This window comes from Eubalaena glacialis, chromosome 5, assembly GCF_028564815.1.
Source record: "Eubalaena glacialis isolate mEubGla1 chromosome 5, mEubGla1.1.hap2.+ XY, whole genome shotgun sequence".
Classification (NCBI taxonomy): Eukaryota; Metazoa; Chordata; class Mammalia; order Artiodactyla; family Balaenidae; genus Eubalaena; species Eubalaena glacialis.
The window spans coordinates 149,406,241-149,430,229 of NC_083720.1; the positions used below are offsets into that span (position 1 = coordinate 149,406,241).

A 23,989-nucleotide genomic window follows, 5' to 3' on the forward strand; every position below is an offset into this window, starting at 1 on the left:
CTTTGGAAACTATTTTAAGGACTGAAGGCAAATAATTGCCTGAACCACAGGCAATCTAATTCTTTGCTAACCTGAGTTACTTGTATTACTTGTATTCTTAATGTTGTTCTTTTTACTATTTTTCTCCAATTAAAAATTTCCAGAATTTCAGAGGTGATTGCTTTGCCCTACTTGATGTTGGTAAGAACACATGTAGAATATTGTGCTAAGTTTGAGGAGAACATTGAAAATCTAGAGAATGCCCCCTGTTTTCATGCATTCATTCACTCATGTGTATATCAAGCACTTATTGAACATTTACATGGTCCAGGAAGCATAAAAGGCATTAGTTAAGGTGGGGAACATCCTTCTTAGGAGTTTGAAATCTATTTAAGGCAACTTCGGAAAGCTTGCTCATTTTCCCCTGGGATGACCTCTAGAAGATATACCATCAACAAGGGTATTATCAAAGTTTGCATAATCATGAAATGGAACAGACTACCTGCAGAATCTTCAAGAGAAAACTGTCACCTACAGAGCATGCTTAACCACACAATTCCCAGAGAGCTGTATTTAACTCCACAGACTAGCTTGCAGTTGCTATATGTCATAAAAAAAAAAAGGACATATACTATTTCTGGACCAGACCTTATTTGATACTTTGTTATGCCACCAAATTTTTAGATCACTAAGATACAGACGCAAAAAATAAATGTTTTGACTCTTTATGGTCGTGTTGGGGGAAAAAAAAAAGTATTTTCAGTAATTCTAATCCTAAGAACAAGACATTCTGGACGAAAATAAAATGAAACAAAATAAAATCTATTTGAAGGCATAGGAAAGCTGCCAAATAGCAAATATTTGTGAGACCAAGATCCTGGGGAGAAATGAAGTTCAGAGAGGTGAGTCCAGTATTGTCAATTCCAAACGTAATTATGTGGGCTGCAAACTGAGACTTTGATAGACCCATGAAGTTCTGGTAACAAAAAACTGGGTTTTAGGGACTACAAAGTAGGAAGAAGCCTAGCAAATATTACAGGTTTTATGCTACTACCTTGGAGAGCCCCACCCTAGGAATCAAGGGTGAATCAGAAATAAGGCTCAAATTAGAATCATTTCAACCCCTGATTAGATTAAGATGACCTGGGATTCCTAGCACTTTAGTAGAAGAAAATTAAATTCTCTCTGTGGGAAAATATCATCCAGAGATTCAAGTTATCTATACTTTTTCATAAAAATGTCTGACATTAAAAGAAAAATCACCCGGTATAACAGAATCAAAAGAGAACAAATGAATCAAAATATAGGTCAGAGAAAACATCCAAACTGAAGTATGAGAGACATAATGATGGAAAATACATAAAAGAGCACAAGAAACAAGTGACATGGTTAAAGGGTCTATCACATGTGAAATTGGAGTCCCAGAAAGAGAAGACAGAGGGCATTTAGACAGTGGTAATATTTCAAAAGATAATGCCTGAGATTTTTTCCAAAACTGGTTCTCATGATGAAGAGCTGAGAAAAATCCCCTGTGGCTCAGACAGAGGCAAGGAAAGAGTAATCCTTGTGAAAAACACTGAGTGCATTCTCCATAATAAAGACCTACCCTCTAGAGAAAAAAATCTCAGCAGAGCTTTATCCCAAGTGGGGGAAGGGCACTTATTTCACTGTAGTCCCCTCTAGAATTTCTGTCTCACATACAGGGGGAAGTTCTTGGGAAGGTAACCCTCCAAGGACACAGATCCACCTAAAGACTGAGATTTAATTTTAGGGTTATAGAATGCTTACCCTCCCCCACACCTTAGTACATACCATCAGGGGCTCCAATATAACAACAGTGGATTAGGCTGGAAGAGCTGTGAGACATAGACTCTCTCTAAGGAGGACCACTACTTAGGAAAGCCTAAAGTCAACAGGGGAGAAAAAAAAAAAAAAAAAAAAAAAAGGATTTTAGAGAAATTTGAAGCCTCTGGTACTTACAGCACTGACAAAGACATTAAACACAAGTGAGTTCCTAGCCCGACTAATATAAAACCTCACCCTGAAGACTGTTTACCTGTCTTACTACCTGATATATCATGTCTGGCTTTTAACAAAAATATTACAAGGCATGCTAAGAAGCCAGAAAGACCAGTGTGAAGAGGCAATGCAAGCATCAGAACCAGGCTTAGATATGACACAGATGTTGAAATTATGGGACAGGGAATTTAAAATACTATGCTGAATATGTTAAATGCTCTAATGGAAAAGGTAGACAACATGCAAGAACAGATGGGTAATATAGAGATGGAAAATCTAAGAAAGAATCAAAAGGAAACTCTAGAAATAAAATACACTTAGAAATGAAGAATGCCTTTGCTAAGCTCATCAGTAGACTGGACGTGAGATCAGTGAGCTTGAGATAGGTTCACAGAAAATTTCCCAACAAAATGCAAAGAAAAGAGTAAAAGAACAGAATAAAATATCAAAGAACTGTGGGACAATTTCAAAAGGTGTAACATATGTGTAATTGGCACACCAAACAGAGAAGAAAGAAAAAATGGAGCAGAAGAATATTTAAAGTCATAATGACTAAGAACTTTCCAAAATTACTGACAGATAGCAAATCACAGATCTAGAAAGCTCAGAGAATACTGACTGGGTATATTCACCCAAAGGGGCACGTCTGACAATCCACTGAGTAGGAATAAATACATCTTTAGAGCTTCCCCTTATATTTATTTTTTAATTGCAAGAATTTTGGAAAAAAATAACCTTTATAAATATTGCCTATGGATTGACCCTGTTGTCCTCATTCTGTCTTTAGATTAGTACTGATTTCCCTGTAATAAGGGAGGTATTATTTTTTTCAATTAATTAATTTTTATTGGCGTATAGTTGCTTTACAATGTTGTGTTAGTTTCTGTTGTGCAGCAAAGTGAATCAGCCATACGTATACATATAGCCCCTCTTTTTTGGATTTCCTTCCCATTTAGGTCACCACAGAGCATTGAGTAGTGTTCCCTGTGCTATACAGTAGGGTCTCATTAGTTATCTATTTTATACATAGTTGTGTATATACGTCAATCCCAATATCCCAATTCACCCCCGCCTTCCCCCTTGGTATCCATACATTTGTTCTCTTCGTCTGTGTCTCTATTTCTGCCTTGCAAATAAGTTCATCTGTATCCTAAGGGGAGGATGATGGTCCCCTAGCACAGGGGGCTTCATAGCAGAGTGTCCCCTGTCCTTTACTTGAAGTATATGGTAACACATTTAATTTTAAGTGTGACTTAAGTGGATTTGTGGCTTACATATGGTTTTATGATATGTGATATATGATAGATGGTTTTAACTAAAGTAGCTCTCATAACATGTACAAGCGGCTTTAAAAGATTATTCTAAGAAACCAGTGATACTAGTAAAGCAATAGTGATGCTAGGAAAGCAAGCAAGAAATAAGCAAGGATACTGGTAAAGCAGCAAGACGGCAGAGCTGAACATCCTGTTTCTTAGTAAGAGCTCTTTTTATAGTTAAAAATACTGTATTATATAATTCAAAGCAGTTAAGAGACAAGATCTTAAATGTTTTCATCACAAAAAGGAAATGATAACTTTGTGAGATGATGGAGGTGTTAGCTAACCCATCATATTGCAATGCATAAAGGTACCAAACTGTTACCGAATCAGGTCCAGCTGCTTATCACTCAAAAACTAATACTTGAAAGAGAGAGAGACCAATGTTGGTAGAAAGCAAAGTTGCTTTTAATAAGAATGCCGGCAATCTGGGGAGATGGGGGACTCAGTGTCCCCCCCAAAACCACCTCCAAAGAGTCTGCTCAGCCATGAAAGTTTTTAAAGGAAAACAGGGAAGTCATCTCAGTTAATCATTGAGATAGGGTGTCAGATTCCTCACCATCCCCCACTTGAGCAGGCTTGTGTGTAGGTTCATCGATGTCTTGTGACTTATCTTTAGATGCTATCTTGTCCATACAGTTTGTTCATGAGATTACTGAAGGGAAAGCTAGGGAAGAAATCTGGTCATCTGTTACTTACTTATTCTTCATTTCTACTTTGATCTATGGAAAGAACCAACAGGTTAGGCAAGGTATTGTGTGATCAAAAGATTTGAAAAGTGTGCTAGCGGCCGAAAATGAGTAGAGCATCAGGGCGCCTGGTTTAAGGTTAGTGACAAGACAAAAGGGGCCTCCTGTAGATCGTTCTTTCCTGCCAAAAGCTACTTACAAATCAGCACATTGTACATCTTACACTTACGCAATGTCTTATGTCAATTATATCTCAATAAGTTTTTAAAAAGAGTTCTTTTGGCCAAGGTATTACAAGGTGAAAGCAATGGCAGTCTAATTAGATTTTATAAAGTTGGGTTAAAATGTTCAAAATTATCAAGAAGACTCTTTGAAATATGCTTTCACAACCACTATATCATTCATAATTTAACTTACTCTAAATGTATAATGTATATTTTTTAATATATTATGCTTTTGCAATGTTTCTGTTTCAGCTATCACAGTAATGAAATCAAGTACCAATATAATCACAATTGGCTGTAAAAAACATAGTGCAGAAATATGAATAGTGCTTACATATTTGACAATATTAAGGAATTTAAAAAATTTTTTTCCTGTGTTAATAATGTTGTGGTTTGTGGAAAAAATACATATCTTTAAAGAGGTACATATTGGAATATTTACAGATGAATTATGTGGTACCGGGAATTTGTTTCAAAATAATCCAGGGCAGTGGTCAGGGGGAGTGTATAGATAAGCCAAACTTTCTATGAACTGATAAGGATTGAAATGGATGAAGAATACAGAGGGATTTGTTTTGGTATTCAGTCTATTTTTCTAGCTATTAAAAATTCCATATTTAAAAGGTTAAAAAGACTTCCCTGGCGGTCCAGTGGTTAAGACTCCATGCTTCCACTGTAGAGGGCGCGGGTTCGATCCCTGGTTGGGGAACTAAGATTCCACATGCTTCATGGTGTGGCCAAAAAATAAAATAAAATAAGATAAAATGCTAAAAAACTTTAATTTAGAATCAATTCGTTGTATCACATAATGCCAACACTGTTAGGGAACCATTGACTGAAACCACCCGCCTTGGCCAGGCATGATGATAACCGCTTGCCTGAGCTGTCTCACAATAAGGGTCCCAATAAGGAACACGGTGCAGCTGGAGAAAACTAACCAGGAGAATCCGGGAGGGGCCGAAAGGAGGAGGACACGATATGTCCTGCCAACCTCCCAGAAGCCCTCACGCTGGAATCCGTCTTGGCTGAGAGATGCGCACGCCACCTGGGAGGATCCTGAGTCAGACCAAATACGGGCCAAGGAAGATGATGGGCCAGAGACAACCTGGAAACTAACCCCAGTACCATGAAACTCGAGTGTGAGCGCCACATGACAGAGCAGTTCTCCTGGGGCCCCTTACCCTGCTGCTCTCCGCCCAGGGGGCTCCTTCCTAATAAAGTCTTTTGCTTTGTCAGCATGTGAGTCTCCTCAGACAATTCATTTCCCAGTGTTAGACGAGAGCCCACACTCAGGCCTTGGAAGGGGTCCCTCTTCCTGCAACAACACAATACTTTTAAATAATAAAGCATATTCAGTAGCATTGCTCTCACTAAATTATTATTAAAGTTGACATGTATTCAAGAGAAGCAAAACTTTTTGTATGATTAATTTTAAAATTTGCACTGCTTTTAAATTTGAATTATTTCAGTGTGCTTTATGTCATCTAAAGTATCATCTAAAATTCATCATTTGCTAATTTCTATTTGAATGCACTTAATATAATATTAATGTAGGGTACACATAAAATTTATAGGTAAATGAATATGCATATTTTAGGGGCACGTACTCCCAGATAATTTTCTGATGAGCTTCTGTATCAAAAATATTTAAAATTTTCTATACATTATGATGCTTTGACATCTTATAAAAACACCTTTTCTGGCCGGGGAGTGACTGCCCCTCCAGGGCTAGCCAGGCCTGGGAGAGAGCTCTCTGCTAGGAGTGTGTCTTGGAGGTGCAAACTCAGCAGTCCAGAGCCAGACCTCCTCTGTCTGGCCACCCCCTGAGGGCAATATTCTTCAGTCTCAATCATTTCAGGGTCCACCCCTACAGTCTAACCCCATCCCCCCAAAAACACTCAAAGGAGCCCACTAAACTGCTCACCCAGCCCTGCCTTGCCTTCTCCATGGAAACCCCAGCCAAGGCTGTGGCTTGCATCTCCCCTCCCTCCTGTCTTCTGCCCCCTGATACCCCTCCCCCAGCCCTGGAGACTTTCCCAGGTGGCTCGACATGACATGCCATGCCTCCTGCCCCCAGGACCTGTGAGTATCAAAACCTTTGCTGTTTTCTCAGCCTCACCTCTGTGTCTTCTTACAATGCACCTGTTTGGCCATATCAAAAGAACACAAAACAGGTACAGATACCAAAAAAAAAAAGAAGGTTGGAGATCCCTACCCTAGAAGTCATCTAGTCTACCTTCAAGCTCAGTATAATACTTTCTTCAATATTTCTTAGCCTCTGCTTGAAATATTCCAGTATGGCTTTAAACTCACCACCTCTTGAAGCAGCTGACTACACTGTTGGGTCCTGCTGTGAGCAACGAACAACCTTTAATCTGGCCCTTGCAAGGTGAAAGGAGAAGACTGCATAGAGGTGTTAGGGCCGCTACTTGTATCTTAATGTACGATTCAGAAGTGAGTCAGCCCCTAGTCCCTGGACAACACTGAAGGCTCTTGCCTTCTTCATGAGGGCACCAGAGTGTCTGACAAAAAGACCCCAGGGCAGTTAGTCCAAAGCACTTTTTCCTCATTCCATCATTCAAATACCACCTTCCTGTGATATATGCAGTAAGTAATCCACTGATTGCCATCATCATTTAATTCAGAGAATTGAATGAGAATATCTGAATTTGGAATCTAGAGGAAAACAAAGGATTTCCAATAAGAACAGTCCCTCTATTGTTAGCAAATCTCAACAAGGCAGTGTGAAAATAATTTTCTCTGACCCAGAAAACAAAAAATAAACCACAAAACATCTGTTTTTAGTGCTTCTTCACCAAATTGGAAATGATGACGGCTGCGTCTTTCTAATTGGCTGGTTCATGACACCATTCAACTATTGATTGACCTCTGTTTAACTTTCACATTGCTTTGTTAAAAAGAAAATATTTTTCTTGGGAGAGTAAAATCATTTTCAGTAACTTCAAGATTGAATTCTAGGCAACAAATAGAAATACTAAAAATTGGTCTGGAAACGAAACTTTAGAAATAGGGTAGTGTAAACCCTGGCTTCAGACAAAACTGAAAATAAACAAAAATGAAGTGTAAGAAATCTGTTGAGTGTATTACCTTTACATCTACGTGCGTTATAGCAGTTCCAAAAATACTCAAAGTTTCTTTTTCTCCTTTTTTTTTAAAAAAAAATTCTGCTTTATTGAGGTATAATTGACATATAAAAATGACTCGAGGTTTCATGGCACCATCCTCTTTTCTGTGCCTGCCCTTCCTATCTGCCTCTTTCAAATGCCACTCGTAAAGCACAGATGAGCCTGGTGGGCAGCAGCCCTGCTCACAGCGATGTACCCCTGGGATAGAGGTGATTGGAGGTTGAGATTCTGAAGCAGCATTAGCCCAGGTGATTCTGAGCTGTGTCATTGGGATGGAGAGACAACAGTTAACAGGGTCAAAAGTGTATATAGAGATATAATAATGACGCAAAGTCTGATGCAATGGGACTGGAAAGAAATGACAAAGAGGTTGTCACAAGCATAAAGAGTTAGACAAAGATAGATGTAGAACGTGATTTGGGTCTAGCAGCTCATTATGTCTCAGAGACCCCTGTTAATCTGGAGCCTGAGCCTGCTGTGGACCCTGGCTCGCCAGGAAGGCACCCTCGCCACCCCCAATCCCTCCCCACCCCGTGCCCTACCCTGTGGCCACAGAGGTGCTGGGCTGGAGGGTGTGGGAGGAAGCCGGAGACCCTGGTCGTGCCTGCAGGCCCCCCATCCTGCTGGCACTGGAGCTAAGCGTCAGGACTGGCTTGGGACAGAGGGAGGAGACAGTTTCCACAGTCAGGAGTGAAGAAAAGTGAGATTAACATACAAGGTGAACAATTCTAGGCAAGAAAGCGATGAGATGGATGGCACTGCATCTCTGGTTTGGGTCAGGAACTCAGCCTTCCACCTTGCAGCAGTTGGGGTGTGTTTGAAATACTCTGGACTCTCAGGGAAGCATGCTTTTCTGCAAGGTGGTGAGGGGTGCATGGTCTTGGCTATAAAGGAGTGCAGCAGTGGGGGGCTCTTCCAGGTTCGGGGGACAGATGACTGGAAAGTCTGGGGGCTGTGACTGTGTAGCTGCCTCAGAATACTAAAACAGTTCAAATAGTGGGAATCTCTAGTGAACCTCAAGACGTTCCTGTCTCTGAACTTGTTCCCTTTTGTTTAGGCCCTTTGAGAGATACACACCCCTTTCCCCTTAGTTACTCTGCCCCTATCTATTTATTAGGCTTCTTGGAAAACTATCATGCTGGAATGTCTTTCTCCCAAAAGGGAAAAATAATTCTAGAATTTGACAGTAGTTATCAAAGTAACCAACCAAGTGAATTAAATGACCCTTTGACACCTTTTATTTGCTCCATCTCTGATGGTACTAGAGCTGATTCTGGAAACACTTATCATTTGTCCCTATTGAATCACCTACCAACCTCCTTATGGGCAAAATCTCCAACTGATGTTAGCAAAATTCACAGCACACCTCCCATCATGATTCAGATAGATACCTCAAAATCTCTACCCAGAATTAATCAATATCCTATAGGATAAACAGTCCTTTACCATAAGGACATAAGGCATAAAGCACATAATAGAAGATTACAGGGCTCAAGGCCTCTTATCCCTGTACTAGCCCCTGTCACACTCTCATTTCACTATTAAGAAAACTTAAGGACTAAGGATGGAGGTTTGTCGGGGACCTCTGAGCAATAAAAGACATTGTTATCCCTTGACACCCTGTTGTTCCTAATCTCATACTAACATCCATTCCCACCAGAAGTAAATTCTTCACTGTAACTGATTTGTGCAGTGCATTCTTTCATATTCCAGTTGATGAAGCTACCCAATATCTTTTTGCCTTCACTTGGGAAGATAAATATTCACCTGTACACCTGATACTAATATAATACTGTAAATCAATTATACATTGTCAACTGAAACAAAAATGCACAACCTAAAAATTGAGAATTATGTTTTATTTGGTGGACATACTGAGGGCGTAAGCCCAGAAGATACCCTCTCAGATAGCTCTGAGGGACTGTTCTGAAGAGGTAAGGCAGGAGCCAGGTATATAGGGATTTTTGCAAAAACAACAACAACAACAAAAAACCAAAAAAAAAAAAAAAAACAAAACACAAAAAAAACTAACAAAAAAACCCAAAACAGGTAGCTGGAAATAAAAAGATGACTGTTAATTAAAGAAAAACAGACATCTCAAGCTAAGAGTTTAGTGCTTTTCTGTGTATGGGAAGAAGCAAGAGTCTGGGCTCATTGAAATCATTCCTATGATGTGTACCTTAACTATCTAGGGCCAGTGTCCTGCTTCTCTCCATCCTGAATCTCCTCAGGGTGCACAGTCTGGGGTTCCTGCTGTGGCCGATGGCTTGATGGCCACAACATCCCTTTGTTTACCAATATGGCAAGCAACATTCCTTGTCCACAACATCAATTTCAAAAAAAGAAAAGAAAAAGAAAAAAGAGTCCAGATGTAGAATCAGGCCTACCTGGGGTGACATGCCAGCTCCCATCCAACCAGCGCTGTGATCTTGGGTATGTTTATTAACCTACCTAAGCCTGTTTCTTTGTGTGTCAAAAGAGGATAATAATACTTTGCAAGGATTAAATATGATGTTTATAAATAGATTAGCATAGTGGTTGGTACCTGAGAAGCAACAGGTTGCAAGGTACCTGGAGTTGTATCTTCCTGTTCAAAATCAAATGGGGGAAAAAAGCAAGAACAACGAAACAACTTGTTTACGATTTTATGATTCACATTTGCTTCATCTTAATTTGTGCTTAATACTTAATCCACAACACTTGGAATAATTGTGTTTTTATTATTTTTTTCCTAAAGTAAGAATGATGTTAAGATGTTGTGATCCTTTTATATAACCCGATAATTTTTTTTGGCATTGTGAATAATTTCACTCCCTAATTTATCTGTGTGCGATCAACATATTTAGGTATTAATGTTAATTATTATGTTTAATAATATAAAAAGCTAATCCATGTGTTGAGTGATACAGCTCTACAGAAAAACAAAAACAAAGACAAACAAACAAACCAAAAAAGAACAAAAATATTTCATCTGGACAGTAATGTCTTAAGGTTATACTGACAGTCCTTCTTATTTCTTACAAATCCTGAAGTCTGATCTGGATGATATAAAGTCCCTAGAGGTTCTCTTTGTTGCAGTATGTGGATGATTTGCTTCTTTGCTCTCCTTCTTAAGCTTCTTCACAGGGACACAGCACCCACTTCCTAGAGCTTTCAGGCTTAAAGATACAAAAAGTCTCCAAAGAAAGATTGCAGTTTTCCCAAACTCAGGTTTGGTACTTAGGGGATCTGATATCAGAACAAGGGTTACACCTAGATCCACATGACATCATGGTGTCCTCAGTTTCCAAAAACCCAAAACTAAACACCAACTGTAAGGTTTTCTCAGGATAGTTGGTTATTGCCAAAATTGGATTCCAAATTTCTTTCTTGTGGCCAAACCTTTACATGTTTTACTCAACAATAACAACGTTGACCCAATTTTATGGGAAGAACTTGACAACATAGCCTTCAAGACTTCAAATGAGAGTTTGATGAACCCACCTGCCCTTGGGCATCCCAATTATCAGATTTCCTTTTTCCATGTTGTGTATGAAAAGAAGGGAACACCCTTGGGGTCCTCACCCAAAAACATGGGGACCACCATCGACCCATAGGGTATTGTAGCCTATAACTGGACCCTGTGGCATGGGGATACCCCCCTTGTCATAAAGCCATTATGAAAACTGCCCTTTTGGTTAATATCTCCAAGAAAATCATGGGATTCCCTTTAACCATTTCTGTATCCCATGCAATAGAATCTCCCCTGAATTCTCATCACACTCAACATTTCTCAGTCAGCAGCCTCAACTCCCATGAAGTTCTTTTTAACTGCCCCTCACAAAACTGTTTTATATCGTAATCATCTTAACCTGGATACTCTTCTTCCCTCCATCACTGACAAAATCCCTCTTGACTGCTTAATGCTGACAGACCACTCCTGGCTCTTCGTAATGATCTACAGAAAATTCCTTTGGGTAACTCTGACTTCTCATGGTTCACTGATGGTTCTTATTTAAAAGGTGACAATAACAAATATTGTGCTATGTATGCTATTATAACTCCTTTTAATGTTATTGAGGCAATATCTTTACCTCTGGCTACTTTGGCCTGACCACCTAAATTATACACTTTATAATTATAAAGGTAAATTATACCTTTAGCCAAGGACAAACCTGCCAATATTTATACTGATGGCAGATATGCTTTTGGAGTAGCTCATGATTTTGGAATGTTATGGAAGCAATGTGGCTTCCTTGCTTCCAGTGGAAATAAAATTCAAAATGGCCCCTATGTTCAGGAATTACTGGATACAATACTTTTATGTGCCACTTTAGCTATTATTAAGATCTAAGAGCATTCTAAACTTCACTGTCTGGTAGCTAAGGGAAATTACCTTGCTGACATTTCCGCAAGGAATGCTGTCCTTAAAGGGACCAACAGCAGCCAAGCCTCTGTCATGATTCAAAGGGATATTTCCCCAAATGATAATTTTAAAAAACTGGCTAAAGAAGCCCAGCAATTGGCCTCAGAAAAGGAAAAACAGGACTGGAAATTCAATGATTGTTGGTTTGATAAAAGAGAAAGCCCAAGTTTGGACCAAATAACAACCCGGTTCTAGCAGACACTCTAAAATTTCTACTCCTCCCTACTGTACGTGCCTTAACCCATCAGTCTACTGACAAAATGAGAGCCTTCATGAATCAGTGTTGGTGGGGAAACATTAACAAGACTTCAAACAGTGCCTACCTCCTTGTCTCACTATCCAAAGTGCAACTCGGGGAAGCATGTTCATACTGCTCTGGGGCATGTTAAACCACCTAATGGACAATCTCAGGTCTGGAAAATGGATTTCATATAACTTCCTCCTCTCATGGATATAAATATGTTTTAGTCATGGTGTGTGTGTTTTCACACTGCACTGAAGCCTTCCCTTGCAGACAGGCTACTGCCTTTTCTGCAGCTAAAATCCTTTTTATCCCTACCTGAGGAACTCCTCTCAAACTTTATAGTGATGGAGGAACCCATTGTACCAGCCAGGTACTTTGACAAGTCTGTGCTATTTGGCCAGCTTTGCAGCACTTTCTTTAACTGCATTATTGGAAGACTCAATTGGCAAAATCTGTAGAGGTGCTAGAAATACCTTGGCCAAAAGCATTGCCCTTGGTCCTTTTTAATCTCAGATCCACCCCTTTTGGAACTCATAAACTCTCAGCTTTGAGGTTTGTCACAGATGCTCAATGCACTTGACTCCTGCTTCTTTTGACCCACAACTGATAAAAGGAGAGACACTCCAATATTACAAAGGCCTAATTGCTTCTATTAAAAATAACCATGTTTTGGTAGAGCAACCTTTTCACAGTGTGCCCTTGAGAGACAAAGACCCTCAGCATCATGCTTTGTAAACTGGAGATTTTGTCTATGGGAAAAGACACCTCCCGTAGAACTTTCACCCTCACTGGAGACGCCCCTATCTGGTACTGCTAACCAACTCTTGTGTTGCCAAACTCCAAGGGATAGACTCTTGGATTCACATGACACCTAAAGAAAGCGCTGAACCTTGACTGGACCTGTGCATCATCTGGTGACCTGAAAGTAAAGATTTCCTGCAACTGAAGCAGATGACATCTGATGAGACAGCTTTCTCAAGATGGCCAGACCAAGGCTGTTGGAAGTTTGTCACCAAACCTTTGATGATGACTTAGCACTTCAGATGATCTCCAGTGCCTATGCTCTTGATAACATATGGACTTTAGATAAAAAGTGCCTGAGAGTTCTCCCTCCGACCCCTCCTTGTTACTTGAATGTGACCTTAACAGGTTTCCAATCTGTGCACTTTCCCTCCAATGTGAGACACTACACCCAGGAAAGGTCCTTTCTGACACTGAAGATCCTTTCTGACACTGAGGGACAAAAAGTCAGTGAACCTAGAAAAACTAACTCTTGATCAATGATGCTTAGAGAGAGATCTTGATCAAGAGGGGGAAATGTAAAAAATGTAATAAACAGAAAACTCAATTAAAAAGAGTTGGGAGACCAGAAGGGGGATCTCTCACACCCTGTGACAACAGCAGAGCCCAGCAGGAAGAAGAAAGACTCCTCTTCTTTCCTGGCCAAGCCATGGATTCTTTGTTTATTACATCCCTCCCAACTTCCTTTTCCTCTCTATAAAAGCAGTCTCCTTCCCTTGCCATGCATATGGTTTGCCATGATTACAGACCCAGAATTGCAATTCTCTGCTGATCCTGAATAAACCCATCTTTGCTGGAGAAATATCAGTCAGTTCATTTGTTTCAGATCAACATCAATATGAAGTTCTTCTACTTTCTTAGATTCTTAGATTCCTGGTTCTCTTTAAAAGTCCAGCTCAAATGTCATACTTGTTGTAAAGCCTTCCTTCACTCTCCCATTGCTTTCTCTCTCTTTCGTATTCCTTTGGTACATCCCTCTTCTGTAGTACATGCTTGTACTAGAATACATTTCTCTACTAAAGTACTTATGGCTTGTTTCCAACTTGTCTTTTCTACTAAACTGTTAGCTACTTAAGGGCAGGGACTGTGTTATTCACCTTCCTGTATGCCCAGTTCATGATGCAGTTCATAGGCATGCTAGTAAGTAAATGATCACTGAGTGAACAACTAGGTATTTGAATTGTTCCCAAACCTATGCTTCTGGTCTTAGCCTTTCTATCCAACTCCATTCTCATATTTTCAAAGGGCTGCTGGCATTTTTCAATTAACTGTCCAGTTTTTCCTCAAACTCAACATCACAAACTCATTATGTGTTCCAACTTCTCCATCTTTATCGGTAATACCAACTTCTTTCCAGTTTCCTTGTTAGACATTTTAGAGTACTTTGAGTCTTCTTCTGACGCTGACGATTTCCTTTACTCTATTTCACTGACTCTAGCCTCTGTTCAGACTTTCATCACTCAATTCCTGGAAAAATACAAAACCTTTTTCGCTGGCTGGAGGGTATTCTGATTCAAATTTCTTTTCTTCTTAAATTAACATGCATATCTCTGCAAGATCATCACTGAAGTATCATTTTATTCATGTCCATGTGTTGTTCTATTTATCAAGTAATTTTGTGAATGTGTATGACACATGCCATTCTCTTGCATAAAACCTTAATGTTCACATGAACTAAATGAGATAGTATTTTTATCTCCATTTTATAGATAAGGAAAATGAAATTTAGGTATGTTAGACTCTCTGCCCAAAGTCACAGTTACACCAACAAGGAAATGGTAGAGCTGAGATTTGAACACAGGTCTATTACCTGGGAACACTGAGCTCTGCTGAATCACTGTATTAGAGAATAGTATCTCGAGTTTAAATTCCCGCCTCTCTTTGGAAGGTCTCCATGATACAGCCAATCAATCTTATTTAACTTCCTTTCACATTTCAAATATCTTTCTCGTTATCTCCTGTGCATTGACCTTTTTACTTCAATTAAATTGTAAGCTCCAGAGACTATGCATTGTTCTTGTCTTAATTTCTCTGAAGGTCTAGTACTGTGGAGGGCACACAATAAAACTCCGTGAATAATTGATAACGTCTTTGGCACAGTTCTCGGCACATATGCATGCTTCATCAGCGGTCACGACGATTATTATTTATTATTACTCGAGGGGCTGATGCATCAAGTTGAAGTTCTAACAGAAAACCAGAAAGTTCTGATCTCTACCTCAATCCTAAGAACTTCTTGCTTGCCTTCCTTATGACCCAGAATTATGGTTTCTCAGGCCAAGTTAGTCATTTTAATTACATCCCACCCTTTCTGCGAAGCGGTATCAACTATAACATCAACCAGCAGCAACACTTTTTCCACGATTAGTGCTCTCTTTAAATTGGGAGCGCTTTGGAAGAGAAAAAAAAATGGAAGAGTTGTAATCGTTTTGAGATGGATGGTCATCGTGCTTGCTGTCTATCCACGGCTGGAACTCCATTTAACTTTAAGGAAGTTTACTCGAAGTGCCTGCTCAAGGATTCCTGGCTCAAGTTTCTGATGTGCACGGTCTCGGCCCATCAGGCATCTCCCTGTCCTGTCATCCCTCCTTCCCGTCTCCGCCTCCGCGGAATTGCCCCAGATCCCGCAGCAGCAGCTGCAGGAAAGTCTCTCCATCCCGCTTTGCGGAGTGAGACGCACTTCCCCAGACGCAGGGAATCCGGCGGCTTTCGGACCCCGCGGCCCAGGCTGCAAAGGCCTGCGGCCCGCCCCGCCCCAGGGAACGCCGTCGCGTCGCGTTACGTCACGCGCTGCCGGAAGTGCAGCTGCGTGCGCGGCGGGGGCGCGTCTCCGGACGGCTCCGCGTGCGGTTCCGCGTGCAGCTGCCCGAGCAGCGCGGGAAGCGGCCCAGCGCTTCGTTGTCGCCTCCGCCGCCGAGGCGGTGTGTCTCCCCGCGCGGGCGCCCCGAGCGCGGCGCCATGGAGGTGGTGGAGGCCGCCGCCGCTCAGCTGCAAACCCTGAAATTCGGTGGCGCCGGCGTCGGGGTTGGCCAAGGTCTGGCCGTGCCGGCTCCGGACCCCGCTCCGGTCGCAGCGCCGCGGGCGGCCGAGGGGGCCCCGGACCTTGCGGGGAAGCAGCCGCCTCAGCTCGCCCCGCCGTCGCTCCCGGAGCCGCCTCCCGGAGGGATCAGCCTGGAGACGTCGGACTCGGACTCGGACTCCGACTCGGACAGGTCGGGCGCCCGGCGGTCCGGGGCGCGGGGCCCGGGGCGGGCTCGGGGAGCGGGAGGGCCCGGGGAGCCGGGGCGCGTTCCTCGCCGGCCCCTGCGGATCGCGCTGGGGGCCTGAGCGTCGCCGTCAGGGCCCCTCGTCCCCGAAGTCTGGGGGTCTTGTGTACACCGTATCGTTTCCAGCTAGAATATAGGAAACCTGCGGGTACAGAGTTGTTCCCGTGACCAGTCGTGTGGCGTGTCCTTGGTGGTTACAGCTTATAGTTTGGGGCAGAGCCGACTTTGCCCCATCCAGTTTAGTGGGTGCGCTTGCTTGTGGAGCCAGATAAATGGAGCATCAGGCGAAGGATTTTATGTGTTTACAAGTTGGGTCCCGGCAGTTTTGTTCGTAGAAGCCTTGTGATGAGGAATTGTTAATGAAATTAGCGAAACATTGTTATTTTACTATTACTGCAGGCTCTCCGTAGGTTTTATGAGGCACCTCCCCCCTCCCTCGCGGTGTCTTTTAAATATGAAAGTTTTGTGGAGGGAGGGGACTTCGGCGTGACGTTACTACATCACGCTGCACCTCGTCTACAAGTGTTTGACTGTGTCTTGTGCGACGCTGTACCGGTGAACGAAATAGATCCTACCCCTGCCCTGCATTCTGCTGAGAGGGACGAAAAATAAAAGTAAACATACCAATCAGCCAATGAGTTGGCGAAAATTACCACGAAGGAACAAGCTAGGCACTGAGAAAGTAATAGGAGAACCCAACCCGGTCGGACCCTCTGGCCATGATAAAGTTTTAATTCTAAGTGGTGGAGAAACTATTGAAGAATTTTTGAGCAGATAATTGACATGCTCAGGTTAACGTTCTGATGTTTTGCTCTGTGGAGAAGGAATTGAACTGGGCTCCAGAGTGAAAGCAGAATGGGCAGGGTTAGTGTGGAAGCAGCTGGAAAGATGTTCCTTTAGTCCACGACGTGACCATGTTTGGATTGAATATTTTGACATCTCTCTGATCAGGGTCGCTAGTAGATGTCGTAGTGGCCGAGTCAGAGAGGCAACAGTTGGGTGGATGGTGGTGCTGTTTACTGGGATGGGGGCTGTAGACCAATAGGAATGTTAACTTCGGACAGTTAATTTGAGGTTTCCCTCACAACAAATTGGAGATGTCAGGTAAGCAGTAAGATGATGAGTTCAGAGTTCAGAGGACAATTCTGGTATGGAGATGTAAATTCGAACATCAGATTACAGATAAAACTTACTTGGACTTTTTATTATGGATGTTTGCAAACTCATACAAAGTACAGAGAGTAATACAATGAATGCGCATATACTCATCACCAAACTTGACACTTTCCAATATTTTGCTAACTTTGTTTTATCTAACATTTCTAACTTTTTTTTTTTTTTTTTAACCTGGTAGTGTTAAATTTCAGACAGCATGCCACCTTACCTGTAAATTCTTTACTATTCATCTCTGATGAAATACTTTTTACATAACCACCATGTCATTATCAATCATAGTAAAATGAACCCTAATTCCTCAATATCACCTAATACACACTCTGTATTCAGATTTTTCTAGCAGAATAGCAGTCACGTTTACCAGTTTTATCGTTGATTGAGAATGCAATAGCTTGAAATGATTCCAAGGTTTCTACCTCTGGTGACTGGTTTGAGGACTAAACAATGAAATAAAAGTAGAAGCTCGAAGACAGAAGCAGATTTAGTAAGGAGAATGCACTTTTTTCTTTTAACTTGTGAGTGTGAGACATGTATAGGTCATTCATACCACAGTTGCTGGTAAGCAGCCAGAGATCAGGAGAGGAGCCTGGGGATATCAAGGCTGAAGATTTGGGAGTTATCTGCACATTGGTAATGATTGAGCTCATTGGAGTGGATGAGGTTATCCATGGAAAGGGTACCAGAGAAAGAAGAGAACATGAGGACGGGACTCTTAGGAACAGTACATACAAGGAGCTGAAGTGGGTACCAGCAAACAATTTAAGAAGAGAGTCACTGGCCCTGAGAATTGCTGTGGAAGTCAAGGGCTAAAGGAGATTTCAGAGAGCAGTGTTCAGCATGATTAGTAACTTTGAGGAGTTTCCAAATTGAAGACTGAGAAGAAACTCTCTTGGCCTAGTTGTGATTTGGTCCTTGGTGACTAATAAGAGAGGTGCCTTTCCCAGAATTCTCTTCTGTCAGTGATTTGTCACATGCTTAATTATATTCAGACTGTTGCATGACACGTGAGACAATTGTAATAAGAGGGTTTGGGTTATAGCAGGGATTTTGTGATCAGTGGATTAAAGACTGCTTTCCAGATACCATAGTCAGTTTCGAAATGCTAAGCTTTTGAACAGCAGCCATAAACATCTAGTAAAGTAGATATTTCCTAGTTGAATAATCGTATTTGGATACCCTGGTAATAATGCTTTTGTACTGTTTTCAATGTTTTCTTCTCTACAGTGAAACAGATTCCGATAGTTCAAGCTCCTCTTCTTCCTCATCATCATCCTCATCGTCTTCGTCTCCTATATCCCTCCCTGCAGTCCTGTCAGATGGAGAAGATGATTTACAAGTTGAGAAGGAAAATAAGAATTTTCCTCTTAAAACAAAAGATGAGTTACTTCTTAGTGTAAGTACTCAGATTTGTTACTGAACTTAATTTGCATGTTCTAAAATATTTTATGGTACCAGTATTGATCTCATTTGGCCTATATCTGCTCCATAAGTTTGAATACCTTCCTCAGCTTTTATTGGTCATACCTTTGCCATGCCTTGGCTTTCTTAAGTAAAAGAAAGTATTGATCGGAATAATTTCTCAGGTTGCTTCCAACGCTAACATTTGATAGTTGTGCTGGGCATCCAGTTTGGCTTGCTGCTTTTCATTTTTTATCTTCCCTAAAGAGTGTAAAGATTTTTTATTTTTTGGTCTACAACTCAGAAAATTTTGCTCAGTAGCAATTGAAATTATTTTTTTCATTGACTGCATTAAGAGAAATAGAAAGTGAAATTAGATCGGTTGCACTTTTGAGGATTTATATTTACTTGAAGTTTTTGCAGTGTTTTCATTATTACAGTTGGAAAAAACTTGCTTATTGTGGATTGGTATTGACATTTGATAGGTTTGGTCTATAAATTTTAATTCTTGTGTGGTTATTTCCTTCTAAGCTGTTACTAGGAGGTTGATGGTAGTCTGGTTGAATGAAACCTTATGATCCAAGAGGAAAGTCTTCTCAGAATTTCACAAGATATTGCCACATGTTTATTCTCCCCACTCCCACGTGTACTTTAGTTATTATTAAAGCTTTTAAAAACCTTAATGATCACTAACTGTAATGATATAATACTTACATCAATGAAGTAGTAAAGCAAGATTTGAAAAAAATTTTTAAAGCTTAGAGTCATTCAGGCACCTTTTCATGACTGTATTCAATTGATATTATTTCCTTTTTCTCTACTTGTAATAAGAAATTTCCTATCTCACTTAACACCTCATGTATTGAGAACCCTTGGATTTGTATGCAAATTCATCATTGATTTATATTTTCCTACTATAGACATTGATCTCTCTCAGTGGTCTTTTTACACAAAGGCTTTCCCAACTTATGACTATTTTCTGAAAGTATTGGGAAATTTGATCTTTTCCCTGTATCTTGATCACCTTTCTGTTTAAGTTCTCTCTTACAGTATAAGAATCAACAAATAAAGGACCACAGTACTTTGATTTATGTATGTGTTTCATTTTCTTATTTACCTTACTAGATCTGGAATTTTTCCCTTGGAATTTAAGGCAAAATGTTAGTTAATTTACTTAGGTATTTTTCTGGATAGAGTGCTCATCTTTTCTTCAGAAGGTCAAAAAGGGCCTATGTCCATAGAGGCCAGGAACCACGTTCTTGAGGACTGAGTTCAGACCTGATCTTCGCGGTTCCCTTAGTGCCCAGCAGAGTGCTTTTCGGGTGTTGGGTTCTCAGTCAACGGTAATATGTGACTGTGGAATGGGTGAGTGAACAGGCATCTTACATTCACCCACTTTTAAGCTATTACAGCACACCTGCCATGTGCCAAGCGCTGTAAACAAGACCCATCCCTTTCTGCTCTCGTAGTACCTACTGGGGAGACAGAGATAGTAAAGGAAGCAGAGACAGATACCGTCAATTGCTGGAAGTGCTTTTGAGTTGTGAGTGTATGCTTGGCTCATATCAGAAGATTGCATTTTTGCTGGGAAAGTATGTTAGCTTTTAAAACTTGGGATAGTGTGCTGCTCTGTTCCTTTTTGTGCCAGTTCTGAAGGATCTTTGGGAAGGATGGAAGGGGCAATTATAGTCTTTATTTTTAAATTTTGGATTCTTAACTAGCTGTTTACTGTATATTTTCCCGATTAGGAAGTAAATGTACTAGAAGTTCCTAGTCTTTTAGGCCACTCTGGTGCCAGAGCTCGGTGCAGGAATGAGTTCTCTGGTCTGCCCTAAATCTTTTTGGCTTAGGGTCTGAAAGAGTATCTGAGGACTCCTTCAGGACTTTAGCTCTGAAGTTCAAGGGAAGAGAAAGACTCGACCCTGGACACCAAGGATGGTGTGGCTACAGGTACTGAGTATCTTTAGGACTCTGCTCCTTCGCTGTTGCCCAGCAGGTGTTTCTGCGCGGGGCTGGCGGCTTGGCCACTGATACTCCTGTATGAAAGCCATGGAGAGAACTTGTGCTGCTTTACCGGGGGCTCGGTACTCAGGCCTGAACAAATACTTGAGTCTAGTGAGATGGGTATTGGGATTGCCTGGACATGAGTTACCTAGTCACTGCTGTTCTTGTGGAGAGTGTGTAGGAAAGTGTGTGCTTGAGAGAAAGCACACGGGCGAGTGTGAGGGCAGGAGCGTGTGAGAGCCAGGTGACAGAAAGGAAGCGTGAAAGCGTGTGGGCTTTGAAGAGGGCGGGGGCTGGGTGGGTGTTTTCAGCCCCATGCAAACCGCCAGGAATGGGTTCTCGGTCACAGGAAAGGGAGGCTTAGAACACTTCAGACGGAGTTGCTGTTCCGTCAGTAATAGTGTTTATCTTCTGTGGCGGGGAAGAGGGAAATAATAATACTTGGGAGCAGTTAATCACAAGACTTACATTGGGCTCTCGTGGCTGCAATAGAGACCCTCAGATTGCATCAAGAGGAGGGGGATTTGTTGGAAACTTACTTGGATAGGAAAGCCATCGGGAAGCAAGCTAGCTCTTGTGGATGGCCGTGCTGTTTCTTTTGTACGCTTCTTGGGACTCTCATCGTTCTGAGTGTCATATTACTGTTTCCTGACTCACTTCTTCTGTTTACCTGTAGATTCATCTTTTTAATTCTAGCTTACACATGCATTTCTTTTCTTGTTCCTGGCTGTACATTTGGTATCTTCTACTTTAAACTTCTCCACGAACTGGCTATTAGTGCCATATTCTTTCCTGACTTTTGGGACAGTCCTATGACTTAGCTTAGATTTGTCTTTTTTCGGAAGATGACAGTCCGCGCTTCCTGGGAAGCATCCCCTCCTTTGTTACAACTAGCTCTGGCTGGTATTGAATGTGCCATTTGTTCAGGTCTACTGGTGTGTGTCTTCTTAGGCAGCAGGGGTTGTGCAGCACAACTGTTGGCTCTGTGTAGTCTATTAATTTAATTTCCTAATGAAATTCTGAAGAAGATGAGGGAAATATTCTGTGTTGCCTTTGCCAAAAGGCATACATAAATTAAAATGGGCCAAACAGTTAATACCAGTTTCAGAGTTTGTGCTGGATCGTTGAGATCTTTAGAACATAGACATGCCCAGTTTAGCCCGGTTTTATGTCCTACCTCTTTATGAAGTATCTCATATTCTAGGCTGTTTGCTATTGTTGTTCAGGCATGCCGAGCTTAATTTTTACCTCCATTTAGCCTGTTTGTCAAACAGGAATGTTGCCTTCCTGGGTCTAGCTTTTTAAATCTTTTCCATTGTTGCAAAGTTAGGTCCTGGTGATCTACCTACTAGCTATTGCGGATCTCTCATTGTAAGAATGTGGGAGCTACAGTGAGGTAACCTCGAGATTGTTCTTTTAGAATTAAACAGTTGCTTTTTTTAAAAAAATTTAATTTATTTTATTTTATTTATTTTACTTTTGGCTGCGTTGGGTCTTCGTTGCTGCGTGCGGGCTTTCTCTAGTTGCGGCAAGCGGGGGCTCCTCTTCGTTGCGGTGCGCAGGCTTCTCACTGCGGTGGCTTCTCTTGTTGCGGAGCGCTGGCTCTAGGTGCGCGGGCTTCAGTAGTTGTGGCACGCAGGCTTCAGTAGTTGTGGCACGCAGGATTCAGTAGTTGTGGCACGTGGGCTCTAGAGTGCAGGCTCAGTAGTTGTGGCACTAGAATTAAACAGTTGCAACAATCCCTTGGGATGACAAGATGTGGTTGTAACTTGTTTTAAAAAAAGATGAGAGGAAGAGGAGAAATGAGGGATTGGTCAGCCATAGAGGCATTGGAAAGGAGAATAGTCTTAATTGGCTCTTTTCTTAATGTCACAATTATGTAATATATGACTTAAAGTTAACAAGTGGAATCATTCTTTTAAAACATAAACCCTTTAATGCTGAGAAGGTTTATATTAATATATAACCTACAGTAAATGTAAAGCAGCATGCATATTACAGTTTTGGAACTACGTTAAACCACATAGGTTTTATTCAATGTTTCAGTGAATTGGAAAATTAGGTTCTATTTGAAGAACTTTCTCATCAATTTATGCTCTCAACTGTTCTTTCAAATAAATCTGATGTAATTAAAATTTAGAATCCTAAGGACATTTATGGGATTGTGACATTGCAAAGTCTTAATCAGAAATGAATTGTATAAATTAGTGCCTATTGAAAACCGGAAGTTTTTACATAGTACTTTAAAATTATGATCACAGTGCTTTTGGGGATAAAACATGGATAATACCGCAGTATAGATAACGTGTATTTATACATGTAGTATAACGTGACCAAGGAAAAAACTTAATGCTTGTAGGCAGTTCTTGGTAAATTTACCTTCATAAGTTAGAGACTGCTTATATTATACTGTATATTGTATACTGTATATTGTATTTATACCACATATATGCAATATATGGTATGTAATTTACAATATACAGTATATAGGCAATATACAAATGCAATATATGTGTATGTACAATATACAGTATAATATAGGTAACATACAAATGCAGTATAATTAGGTTGACCCTTGTAGTTGTAGTTAGGGTGAGTACACTTTTTCTCTTTCTGATTCTGGCAGTGCAGACCCTTATCCTAACATGAGGATATGGAAATACGTGGGCCACCTCAAGTGGTCAGAAGTTACAGTGGATTATTTCACAGTTTTTGACTTCCCACCATCTTGAAATTGTATTGCATCTTGTTCTACAGTTAGAACAATAACTTAGAACACTTCAGACTTCAGGGCCCAACTTGGTTTATGAGTTTTGTCCTAAATGCAGGCCTTGTTCAACTTCAGCTTTTTACGACTTTAGTATATCTGGAATTATTGTATCATATCTTAGAATACCGATGACACTTATTAACATTCTCAAAATACCTGATATTTAAGAAATGGCTTATATACTTGAAAGGAGATAGGTTTTCATTAATACTTGGTGGTTTTCAAAAACAGTGCTCAGATTTTTTTAAAAATTAAGATTTTTGTGCTTCATTGCACAAAGTTATTTCAGTAAAGCTTGTAGGAAGCACAAATAGTCCTAAATACTGATTTATTCAGTAGAGTATCCATATATACCCTGTGTATGTACATGTATATGATCATTATTACACAGAAACATTCCATTTATTAGCTTTCTCCATCCCCAGTAGATTTAATAAGTGAGTTGTGATTGTTTTAGAGAATAAAGACAAATGTCTGTAAAGAAGACTCCACCTAGAGAGTGAGCACACACAGTTGGCTGAAAGCAGCGTAACAACGGAGTTAATGACGGAA

The 23,989-nt window shown here is 40.8% G+C and overlaps 1 protein-coding gene and 1 pseudogene across 1 annotated transcript in view; one reads left to right on the forward strand and one right to left on the reverse strand.

The window, feature by feature from the left end:
* Positions 1–15,479, reverse strand: part of LOC133091861 (transcription factor Ovo-like 2) — a 36,346-nt pseudogene extending 20,867 nt beyond the window's left edge.
* A 152-nt stretch (positions 15,480–15,631) lies between these two features.
* Positions 15,632–23,989, forward strand: part of NAF1 (nuclear assembly factor 1 ribonucleoprotein) — a 35,751-nt gene continuing 27,393 nt past the window's right edge. The window contains exons 1-2 of the mRNA XM_061191761.1: positions 15,632–16,035; positions 18,490–18,658. Coding sequence (XP_061047744.1) covers positions 15,782–16,035; positions 18,490–18,658 — 423 coding nt within the window. The 5' untranslated portion in view covers positions 15,632–15,781. The remainder of the gene's footprint in view (positions 16,036–18,489; positions 18,659–23,989) is intronic.